General features: G+C 40.9%; 1 protein-coding gene across 2 annotated transcripts in view; it reads right to left on the bottom strand.

Annotated features, from left to right (window-relative positions):
* Positions 1-12,538, bottom strand: part of LOC142106758 (FXYD domain-containing ion transport regulator 6-like) — a 99,906-nt gene that overhangs the window by 19,583 nt on the left and 67,785 nt on the right. For both annotated transcript variants that reach the window (XM_075189760.1, XM_075189761.1), the window contains 2 exons: positions 12,452-12,505; positions 5,953-5,994 (listed from right to left, as the gene is read on the bottom strand). In XM_075189760.1, coding sequence (XP_075045861.1) covers positions 5,953-5,994; positions 12,452-12,505 — 96 coding nt within the window. The remainder of the gene's footprint in view (positions 1-5,952; positions 5,995-12,451; positions 12,506-12,538) is intronic.

Here is a 12,538-nt window from a genome sequence, read left to right as displayed (position 1 = left end):
ATGTATGCAACATGATTTAAATATAGAGTCGATATGGCGAAAAAAAGGATAGTTCTGAGTCAAGAATCACAACTAGGCAGCAAGCTTGCAGGGTGGGATTTTAGGTTATGTTGTCAACAAAAATAGAAACTTCTGTTGGTGGGTGGGAATATTATTAACTGTTTTTGAAATTTTGAGTTTGAGTTGGCGCGAGGACATCCATGATGAAATGGCAGAAAGACAGTCAGTAACACAGGACAACGCAGATGATGAGAGATCAGGAGAGGATAGATACATTTCGGTATCATCTGTATAGAGATAATACTGAAGTCCAAAGAAGCTTATTAGTTTTCCAAGAGAAGTGGTGTAGATAGAGAACAGAAGAGAACGTAGTATTGAGCCTTGTGGTACTCCAGCTGATAAAGGAAGCAGAGCTGAGGTGGATCCAGAGAAATTAATACTGAAAGAGCGATTAGAAAGGTAGGATGAGAATCAGGTAAAGGACAGTGTCTTGAAGACCTAGGGATTGGTCAACAGTCTAACATGCAAGAGAGAGATCAGGAGAATTAGAAGAGAGTAATGGCCTTTAGTTTTAGCTGTGATCAACTCATTGATAGCCTTTGTCAATGCAGTCTCTGTGGAATGTTGAGAACAAAAGCCTGACTGAAGAGGATCCAATAGGTTGTTTGCGGAAAGGAAGCGAGTGTAGGCAATTCTCTCTAGAAGCTTGGAGGGGCAGGGGAACTGAGAGATGGGGCGGTAATTTGAAAGAGAGTTTGGGGCAGAATTTAGTTTTTTTTCAAAATTGGAGTAATCACTGCGTGCTTGAATAATGATGGGAAGTTACCAATAGAGAGAGATTACAGATTTTAGTTAGAGGTGGAAAGAGCACAGGAGACAGGGATCTACCAATTTGTGAGGGAATAAGATCAAGAGGACATGAGGTAGAGTAGCAAAATAAGAAGAGAGTATGTACTTCATCTTCATTTGTGAGATAAAATAAAGAGAGGGTGCCAGAGGATGCTCGGAAAGAATTGAGCTGATTGCTAGTCGAGGGAGATGATATCATTTCATGTCAGATCTTATTAATCTTGTCCTTGATGTAGGAAGCAAGATCCTAGGCGCAGAAAGTAGTCAGAGGGTTTTCGGTGGGAGGATTGAGAAGAGTTTTAAATGTGTTTAAAAGGTGTTTGGAGTTAGACGCCTGAGCAGAGATAAGCGATTGGAAGTATATTTGTTTAACAGTGTCCAGAGAATTTTGATAGGAGTGGTAGATAAAAGTATATGTGAGGAAATCATTAGCAGTACGAGATTTACGTTGGTGACATTCTGCTTCACGGCAAAGTTTTTGCATTAATTTAGTGTGCCACAGCTGACATCAAAGGTGACATGGAGTATAAATATTCGCTGGAGCCACTTGCTCAAAGGCTGTTAAATGGTATGATTTGGTTAAAATGATGTACTGCTATATCAGGGGAGGAGAATATAGAAATTGGGGAGAGACGGTGTTGGAAAGAGATGGAAAACTGTCGAAAATTAATAGAGCAGAAAAGAGTTCTGTGTGTTTGAAGAGGCTTAGTAGAGCTTGACAGCTGACATAAATTACTGGGGGTGCGTGTGTAGTTGACAAGGTAATGATCCGAGATGGCGAAAGGAGTGTTAAGGAAATCAGAAACTGAGCATAGCCTAGAGAAACCAATATCATCATCATCATCATCATCATCATTTATTTATATAGCGCCACTGACTCCGCAGCGCTGTACAGAGAACTCATTCACATCTGTCCCTGCCCCATTGGAGCTTACAGTCTAAATTCCCTAATATAGACACACACTCACACACATAGAGAGGGAGACAGACAGACAGGTAGAGACTAGGGTCAATTTTGATAGCAACCAATTAACCTACTAGTATGTTTTTGGAGTGTGGGAGGAAACCGGAGCACCCGGAGGAAACCCACGCAATCACAGGGAGAACATACAAACTCCGCACAGATAAGGCCGTGGTCGGGAATTGAACTCATGACCCTAGCGCTGTGAGGCAGAAGTGCTACCACTTCGCCACTGTGCTGCCCATATCAAGGCAGGGACCATCCTAATGAATAGAAGATTCAACCCACTGGGAGAGGCCAAGGGAGGAGGTTAGAGAGAGTAATTTGGAAGCAGAATCGGAATGCGGATTAGCAATAGGGATGTTGAAATCAACTAGGATGATGGTGGGGATGTTGAAAGATAAGAAGTGAGGTAGTCATGCAAAGAAATTCTCAAGAAATTGTTGGTGCAGTTCAGGGGGAGCGAAAGATCACAGCAACACACATAGACAATGGATTAAAAATTCAAATTACAGTATTTCCCCATGTATAAGACGCACTTTTTCCCCAAAAATGTTGGGTCTAAAACCTGGGTGCGTCTTATACAGGGGTAGCGGGGATGCAGGGGGGGGGCAGCGTTACAGTGGCAGCGGGGGGGATCAAGGGGGAGCGGGGCAGCATTATAGTGGCAGCGGGGGGGATCGAGGGGGAGCGGGGCAGCGTTGTAGTGGCAGCGGGGGGATCGAGGGGGAGCGGGGCAGCGTTACAGTGGCAGCGGGGGGGTTCGAGGGGGAGCAGGGGCAGCGTTGTAGTGGCAGCGGGGGGGTTCGAGGGGGAGCGGGGCAGCGTTACAGTGGCAGCGGGGGGGAACGAGGGGAAGTGGGGCAGCGTTACAGTGGCAACGGGGGGATGCAGGAAAAGGGGGACAGAGGTACAGTGGCAGTGGGGATCCAGGAGGAGGGGGACAGAGGCACAGTGGCAGCAGGGATCCAGGAGGAGGGGGACAGAGGTACAGTGGCAGCGGGGCGGGGGCGATTGCAGGGAGAGTGTGCTTCCCGGCTGCTCTGATTGTTACACTCTCCCTGGCTTTTGTGACAGCTAGCGTAAAAAAAAATTCTTCAAATTTCGGGGCCAAAATTAAGGTGCGTCTTATACATGGGAGCGCCTTATACATGGGGAAATACGGTAAATGTACTTGAAAAGATGTGAATGTGAGTGATGGGACATTTGGTAGAACTGTGATTGTGTACTGTGGGGAGAGAAGTAGTCCAACCCCACCTACTTGTCTGCCTCCAGGTCTTGGCGTGTGGGTGACATGGAGGCCACCATGTGAAAGGGCTGCAGGTGAAGCAGTGTCTGATTGCGTGAGCCATGTTTCCGTAATTGCCAGAAAGTTGAGGTTATTGGAGAGGGAGAAGTCATGTATAGAGGTAAGTTTGCTAGGAACATAACGTGCATTTCAATGTACACAATTAAATGACTTAAAAAAGAGACGGGAGACAGGTGATGTGTTTGGGATTTGCTGGATTTCGGTAACGTTCTGATAAATATATATGGGGGGGAGGTGGGGGACCTGAATTAGGTGATACATGACCAGCTAAAAAAAGCAGAAAGCGAGACAGATAGGAAAGATGATTGTAAAATGTGTGACCTTTTATTTTCTGGTGGCAGGATAAGGCTGTTCCAGTTAGTGAATTTAAATAGGAAAAAAGTTCATGAGTGTTAACTAGAGGTAAGTGGAGTAATGAAGGGGTGATGTGGACAGAGGTGTGTGCTCCAGGAAGGGTAAAAGATGATATAGACCTAAAGATAATGCCATGAAAGGAGAGTAAGAAAATCAATTTGTTAAACATTGGGATTTAAAAGTAAAAGGCAACAAATTTAAAGAAATACCTAGTTGCAAGTCCAATACAGTTAGAGAAGTAGTAGAGAGTTAGGCTGCAGTAGATGTAGCTTGTTTCTGTATGTCTTCAGATGTCTTTTTATTACTAAAGGCCAAACTGCCATTAACAAGACCAGAATTGACATTTTTAAAAACCACCACTTTACAAATCGCCATCCTGATTTTATCAATGATGAACATACAAACAGCCAGATTTACTGAGCTGGGGTTTGAAAAATTGCCGCAAAACCATCACCCAAACAGTCAAAACAAAAGAGGTGGTTGTGATAGGCGAGATTGCTCAAACTCCATGATGTTTTAGCTATCTTGTCATTCAGAACATAAGAGGAAGCACCATTGACATATACATTTAAGGGGCAATTGTTATTTATTGATTAAGTGACACAATTAATTTATAATCAACTTATGGGGCAAATTTTATTTTTCATTATATTATGGTGATAATATTATTGTATTATATTATGGGGAAATAAAAATATTGAATTATATTATCTGTGCAATACTATTTGATTGTTAATGGTGGATATAATTATTTAGGGTGCACAATGTGGCATTACATAGTGTCCCCATAATATAATAGTACAATAATTTTGTCCCCATAATATAATGAAAATTAAAATTTGCCCCCATAAGTTAATTATAAATTAATTTTGCCCCTAAATCAATAAAAAATGATTGCCCCATAAGTTATATGTGAATGGTGCTTCCCCTTATGTTCCAAATGGCACATAGCTCATACAGCATGTTTGCGCTGTCAAGCCAATCAGAAACAGGTATGAAAAAATCTGTCTTTTTGATGACGGTTTTAACCAAACCGCTGGCAGCCTCAAACTGCCCTATAATAAATGAGGCGGTTTGGAGCACTAAATCGCCGGCGATGTGTGATGGTTTAAAACCGCCACTTAACACGGTTCTTAGTAAATTTTCCCCTTAGTGTAGGAAAGCCCAAAACGTCACACCCCAAACACATTTCCCATTAAACTGAATGCTAAGTTATAGTTAGTTACAAACTAACTACATCTGTATTAATTGGTCAGCTAGAGAGAAAAACAGCTATTTGTACTATTAGACTAGTAGAGCAGGCGTTGGAGAGATCCTTCTGGCAGGAGGTGGGAAAATGTGTAATACAATTAGATGTGGGAATATCCTCCATTAATCCAAGATTATGTTTATTTGGCCTAGGTCTGGATAACAACATGGATTTATTAGGTTACTTGTCACTTCCCTTTTTATGTTGGCGAAAGTGATCATTGCCAGGCAATGGGTGGCTTCGGAGGGCCTTATTCTAAAGGACTGGATTGATCTTGTAAATGATACCATATGACACGAATGGTTTATTTATGCTAGTTGTAATTTGACTAAGATATATGAGATTTTTTTTTTACCGGTGGAGGATTTCTCATTATGTTGCGGAGGGGGCTACAGGGCGTAGATGTTTCTCAGATACTGTGCCCTGGACAGACACCTAACCACTACTAACTACTATTTTATTATTCGGACATTATAGGTCTGAATGTTTATTTTGAAATGATGAAGACCACTCTTAGTGACTGAGGACACTTCATATAAAATGTATTAAGATGTTTTCTCTATTCTTACATTACATGCTTAACTACTAATGTTATCTGATTTATACTATGCTTAGATATCATAAGTTTGATTTTATGACACTGTTGTGGGTTTAGCTTTAGTTTACTGTTGTTAAGGTTTTTATAATAATGAAAAATAATTAATAAACAAAGAAGGAATTATTTTTTTTAAAAAAAAAAGAAAAGAAAGCAGAGCAGACCTGTGCCATAAAATGGTTCAATGAGCAGCAACTCAACAAATTTCTGTAACATACTTTTTAAAAAGGACAGTTACAGAGGTGAAAAGCACAAATGAATGAGAATAGATTCAGAATAGATGGCGATGAGAGTTCCAGTACATATCTGGGATAAAAAAGATGAACCAGCGTCACACAGCTACAATTGTTGTGACATAACAAATCCATATTTGTGAACTGTATATTGATTTTTACATAAATCAAGGGTATTGCAGTGATCACTGTGGTCTTCTTACTGATATTATGTAAGGAAAGACCCCACTTGGCTCAGGCAGCCTTGTAGTTAATTTGCTTCTTTAACTGAGACTAAAATGCCTTGTGCTCCTTTTGATAAAATCTCTGCACTCGGGGCTACGTTGCTAAATATGGTTTAACAAAATGTCCTTAAAACAACCTAACTGAGTTTGTATGTTAATTGAAGTTTTCTTATCTTACCATAATGAAATGGATCTGGCTCACTTCTTTCTTCACTGGCACCTGCACAGAAAACAGATAAAAAAGATTTGTAGACAACAGACACAACAGTTAATGCTAATATTAAAACTGAGTGCAGAACAACTGCATATGGTTAGATTAGGTAAGGCTGCCATACATTTGCAGCTGGTTTCAAAGAGAACTCCAGCCTCCACTAAAATTGTATCCAACCCCCCCCTCCCTTCAACAAGTTGAAATACAATGGTCCTTCCTCTGGTAGTCTCTGCCATTTCACCAATACTTACTCTTGACAACCCCACCTCAGAAACGTTTCCAAGCCTCCAAGAATATTCAAAATAAGTGTCTCCATTGACTGCATTTTGTCTGGTCAGCTGAGGTCTGATGCGCACAGCCAATTTTTATTGGGGCAAAACACAACAAAATGTGTTCAATCAGAATCAGGTACGCAGGTGGACTGCTTTTGTTGGACAAGTTTTGCCTTTAAAGCCACTTTTTCAAATATTGTAAATGAAAATAGACAATACAAAATAGAACATGGAAACTGTAATTTCCTAGTTAGATGAGATATATGTTCCAGAATAGGGTAAGGCCCTATAAAGCAATCGACAAGTTTAGCAGATGTATGTACTAAATATTGATTTTTGGTTGCCAACCAAAGTTGTTATACTAATATATAAGAAGGGATTATACAGTGCTGTCCACTTGACATTTATATGATTTTTGTAAGGCTGTGGTTAATTGCATCTATGTTTGTGGTTGAAGGAATATGCCAAAGATCATCATCATCATCACCATTTATTTATATAGCGCCACTGATTCCGCAGCGCTGTACAGAGAACTCATTCACATCAGTCCCTGCCCCATTGGAGCTTACAGTCTAAATTCCCTAACATACACACACAGACAGACAGAGAGACTAAGGTCAATTTTGATAGCAGCCAATTAACCTACTAGTATGTTTTTGGAGTGTGGGAGGAAACCGGAGCACCCGGAGAAAACCCACGCAAACACGGGGAGAACATACAAACTCAACACAGATAAGGCCTTGGTCGGGAATTGAACTCATGACCAGGGCTGGATTTACCACTAGGCAACCTAGGCAATTGCCTAGGGCCCAGCGGTCCCCAGAGGGCCCTCCCAGGGCCGGTGGTGAGACCAACCTTTAAAAATGGGCCGCTACTTATGAGCCAGTGCTATGTGCTTGCCCCCCTGGGCTAAAGTCTGCCAGCCAGCCCCTGAATATAGGTATATGTTATGCTAAAAACTATAGTGCTATGGATTTTTTCAGGGAGGGGCCCCAAACCAGTATCTTGCCTAGGGCCCCATGAGGTCTAAATCTGTCTCTGCTCATGACCCCAGCGCTGTGAGGCAGGAGTGCTAACCACTTAGCCAAAATAATTTGCAAAGAAAGGACTGATGACTTGCATTACTTTAAGTGAACTCTGATTTTATTGGATATTGATGTAAGTATTGTTCCAAGCACTGATTAACACATTACATTTTCTGTATTAGATTGCTGCTGATAAGCAGTGGAAATACATAATGGAATTTGGAGAAGTTCACAGAAAGCCTGCCAGAACTGTGAGATATATAAGGGATAATTATTATGTACATCCAAGACAGTTGTGCTGGATGTCCTACAGTCTTAGGGTGTTCCAATTTTGGCCACATTCCCTCCAGCAAGCAGAGGTGGTGGAACTATACATCATTAGTAATTTATCAGGAGTGTAATACCACCTGTAGTAAATTTTGTAAGCGGTTTCTTTGATCAGGGTTGAGATTGAGCTAGCAGCTGTTTTTTCCCCAATAATCTTCTCCTGGGGGTGGACCATGTGGGCCTCACCTGTTGGAAGCATTCTTAAGAAACGTTGAATCTGGATGTAGTTGTAAAACTTTGAGATTTCAATCTGAACAGTGCCATGGTGATGCATCATGAGAGGCTCCAAAGGGACCTCCCACTGAATTGAATTCCCCCTTAGTATTGTGGTGTCTGGAAAGAAATACTTTTTTGCATATCTAGGGTTTGATGTAAAGTTGGATGCAAAACAGCAAGAACTTAGATGCTAATTGTGTCCCAAAAGAATAATGTGCATAGCATCCAGAGTCGCATGTATTGTTTGATACCTGTGAGGCTGCATAATACATACATTGTGCCTAGAAGAGTATAATATGCTTATTGCATATCATACCATATGGTATGATAAAAGCGTATGATAAGCTTTAAGCGTATCATACAGTACAGATGACAGTCATCAACATCAACGTGATAATGACGACTGTCGTCAATGTGTGTGTGTTTTGTTTTTTAAATTAAAACAAAAAGTGTGTCTGCCATGCCCTCCCACAATTTAGAGGTTAAGCCAACCTAGAAAAGCTTAAGGATCCGAACAATCGTGAAAGATTGGCATATGTCAATGAGTGCAATGAGTATGTGAGAGATGATTTGGTAAAGAGCTAACCAGGTAAGGATTATGACACAAAGGGGGAAATATATGAAACTGAGAGTATCCTGCAAAAATAAATAGTGGAGATCTTGCCTATAATAAACAATCAGATCCTAGCCATCAATTTGTAGAATGCACTAAATAAATGATAGCTAGAATCTGAGTGGCTGCCTATAGGCAACATCTCCACTTTTAAAACCCGCCGGATACACTCAGCTTGATATATTTACCCCCCAGGTCTTACTTTTTCCTTGTTAGGGGTATCCGCCAGCACTGTGATTTATAATTAGATATAGGAGATTCAAATTATGTGTGGGGCTCTTTTTCTTATCTTTATGGATTTGTATTGCCTCCAGATCAACACAGTTAGAATTATGAAACTGGAATGAACTGTGTCTTATTTGTATGTTTTTCACCTTTATTTGTAATATAACCAAACATTATAGGGGGAGCTGGGAAGAGCCCAAATGTTTTTCAGCCTAGAGTTGTTCATTTCTAGGAGGTCCCTTCAAATAGAGGCAACAGCCCTGCACTAACCAATCTAGTGCTGGTTTCACTATGACACTAGTAGTTTCCCTGTTTTAGTGGGAACCAGCCCAGGTTGTTTAGTGATGTGGCCGCTTAAAGATATTTTGCGGGTGTACATTGACAATGTATTTTTTTTTTTTTTTATTTAGAATAAGAATATTTATAAAAATTCTTGTTATCGCAGTGAATCTACCCCTTAGAGTTCCAACAGGGGAACTCTAAGGAGAATTGCTAGTACATACAACAGACTAAGACTAAGACTAAGGTTTAATACTAAATAACCTAAAGCTAGGTATAAGGACAAATATTAAAGTATAAAAAAACTATCTGGTTTAATATCAATGTCAATACAGGTATTAACGTTAGGGTAGGCCACAAGGATCAATGGTCAAAGATAAAGGTCAGGTCAGGTAGAGTTAGACTGAGGTCAAGGTTTCAGGCTAGGACTCTACACAGAAAATAGTAAATAATTAGCACATAGTATTTATCATTTGAACCTATAACAAGAAAAAAACTATGGACAAACCCTTATCACATAGACGACAAGCAACAATCAGGAGACTTGAACGAGTTTTGTGACTGCAAGTCAGACAGACCCACTGTGTGAGCCAACATGGATACTGTATTGCAACTAACGGGGTACATAAACCCTGTCCAAGCTAATACATATGTGCCCAGCCAGGACCCTAACATTTAGTTGCAATTTTAAGACTCATATGACACATTAGAACTAAGGTTGTGGATGGTGCTTCTATTTTCCTGGACTCCAGCCTTTGGGGTCTTCTCTTGTGTATTTCTGCAACCAGTCTCCTCCTAAAGCCAGTCAATTCCAGAATATCCTGACACAATCGTGGTATGAAAATAATGGATATACATACAGTAATGCACTGAGCACGACACATGATATGCGATAGCATATATAGAGTGGCAAAATACTTTTTGTAGATGGCTACTGCAAACTATATACAGTGCACACTGTTCCCATCATAACATGCCTCATACCCACCATGCAGCCTGTGACCAACATACCTATGTCATGTTCATAATATATGGCCAGTGCAAAGCATGACTACCCCATGCCTACTTAGTCCCATGTCCACTCTATACAGTCAGAGCCCAGCATAACAGTCAAACTATACACTCTTTATCTCATTTAGAGTTAGCAGCAAAGCAAAATATAGAAGCAAATTTGCTCTTGGACAAACCATGTTGCAGGGAAAATAATGGCTGGCTATGCATGTAGCACATAAATACACTGCAATTTAAAGTTGAGTTTGGACACACACCCTCCCAACTCTAAATTTGTCCACACTTTTAACCCCCTCCCCAGTGCAACATTTTTTTTCCATGTGGAAATTTGGTTTTGTTTTTCTTGCTTTGCACAAATGAGCCCCTCTGTGCCCAGCATAACTGCCCCCTGACCATCAAAGACCCAGCATAATTGTTTCATACCACCTACAGTCTAATGCCCATGTTCAGCTGCTGCCCATAATAACCTACCTTATACACAGACATGCCATGCCCAAAACCAGTTCTTTCTCCAGATTAGCATAATGTGGCCACCCTGCTAGAGGAACATGACACATACAGGAACATGACCAGGTGCTGGAGTATTGGCAGGTAACACAATAATGTGTTTGTGGCGGTAGCCATCTTAAGTACTGTCTCCAGAACCCCCATTTTGGGCTTGGATCCCAATGTCAGCACCTGATTTATTACATTGGATGACAGCAGCACACATGCATGTACACCCGCAGACCTGGCATTTCAATAGATACCTGTGCCAACCATGACTGCTTCATCAGCCCAGAGAGTATATTTCCAGGCCCTGAAGCATATACCACAGAAGGACAACATGGTGAAACTATCCTGCTGGTCATTACATATAAGGGGTCTGACAGTACCCCCTTCCACAAAAATCAACTTCCAGTCACCACCGGTTTGCCAGGATTGGTGGCAAGAATTGCAGAGATCATGTGAAAAGAATGAACCTTAGAGGCTGCCTCTGACAAACACAGGAGGAGAAACAGGGCATTAAGAAAATGGTGGCAGAGCCGATTCAACACAAAGACATTGGGATGAGTTTGTTAATTAGAGTTGAAAGGTTAGCGGAAAGGTTGGTGCAAAGATTTGAAAAGGGCAAAACAATTACACTGCCTTCATATACCAAGTGACTGACCAGTCTCTGATTGCTGTAGTCTTAGCAGAATATGCCTGGAGTCTCTTAGGGAAGATGACATGTCCCATATGTCAATGGAAGTGACTTCAACAGTCCATTTCTCAAATTTGGCAAAGAAATTATTCTTTCAGAGGCAACTCTGAACTGTCTGGATGTGCAGGCAATGTTTCTGGAGGTTCTGATAAAAAGTAATGTTATAATCCACGGAAATTATTATGTAGTGATTAGATGCATTCATAGTGGAGGTAATGGGTGCGACAAGCTGTCCTTGATTCATCACCCACTTGGACTCTGTGGTTTTGAGATCCAACTTTTTGAGTCTGGTAATCAATACAGGGTCGTAAAGATTTAGCTTCCCATGAAGCAAACTATCGGCCTTATCAGAAGATATGTGTCTGTTGAAACCCCATCAGAGATTTTCAGCCAGATATTGATGTCATGTCTTTAGATTAGGTTCCAATATAGAATAAATCCTCTCAAATGTGTCCATCAAGTATATTTCCAGGATCTGAGAGCATATACTACTGAAGTCAACAAGGTAAAACTATCCTGGTGGCCTTTACAGGTAAGGAGTTTGATAGCATACTTTCTACCAAAGGCAACCTCAGATACATACAACCTAACATACAGTGAGTAGATGCCTTGGAGTACCAAATACGGTAGTCATCAACCCATAGATTTGCACATAGCGTATGCACCAAGGTAATTGTTCTTAAAGGTGTTTGTAAATATTTGTGTATCCTAAAATAGATGTTTTTCAGAGGGGTGCGGTTAACTTGCGCCTGTAATTTCTGTACTGCACTTGCACGTAAACACCCCTGATCTGCCTTTCTAAGTGCAAGGGGCCATAGGTGCACCTGTTGTACCAATGCGCAACAACTTTTACACAAAATGCAAAGCTACAACACACAAATACAGTTATGTGAAACTTTTAATGAGGCCCAGAAGAGAGTAGTGAAATGATTGAAGAGTCAAAAGGAAGCGTTGAGCAATCACCTAAGTGCAGTCTCCTGTTACAGCAAACTACACACTGTGGTGTTATTTGTCATATAAAGTATCTATCCCTAGAGATGAGCAAAGTTGCAGAAGGAGTTTGTGTTAATCGAATTTTGTGGAGGAACAGGCTGTTTTACCGAGATGTACATTTCTGGTGATCCAATCTTTGAGATTCAATTCTGCTACACTACTCTGGAGAATGGATATTCTAGTGACTGATATGCAACCAGTGGAAGTTAAAAAAAATTGGCGAATCTGTCAGTGGTAACTTTTACAAGAACAAATGTGCTTTCTATGACATCATTTTGTGTTAATGAATTGGATAGATACATGCAATGCTGGTTGTGCTTACCTAGTACTGGTACCAAGGCAGAGCAGAGGAAAATCAAAGCAGCCTCCATGAGCCCTGCAAATATTAGCAGAAGGTTAGTGAAAAACA

This window comes from Mixophyes fleayi, chromosome 11, assembly GCF_038048845.1.
Source record: "Mixophyes fleayi isolate aMixFle1 chromosome 11, aMixFle1.hap1, whole genome shotgun sequence".
NCBI classification, from domain to species: Eukaryota; Metazoa; Chordata; class Amphibia; order Anura; family Limnodynastidae; genus Mixophyes; species Mixophyes fleayi.
The sequence above is the reverse complement of the archived record's forward strand: the minus strand, read 5'-3'. Positions and strand labels throughout refer to the sequence as shown.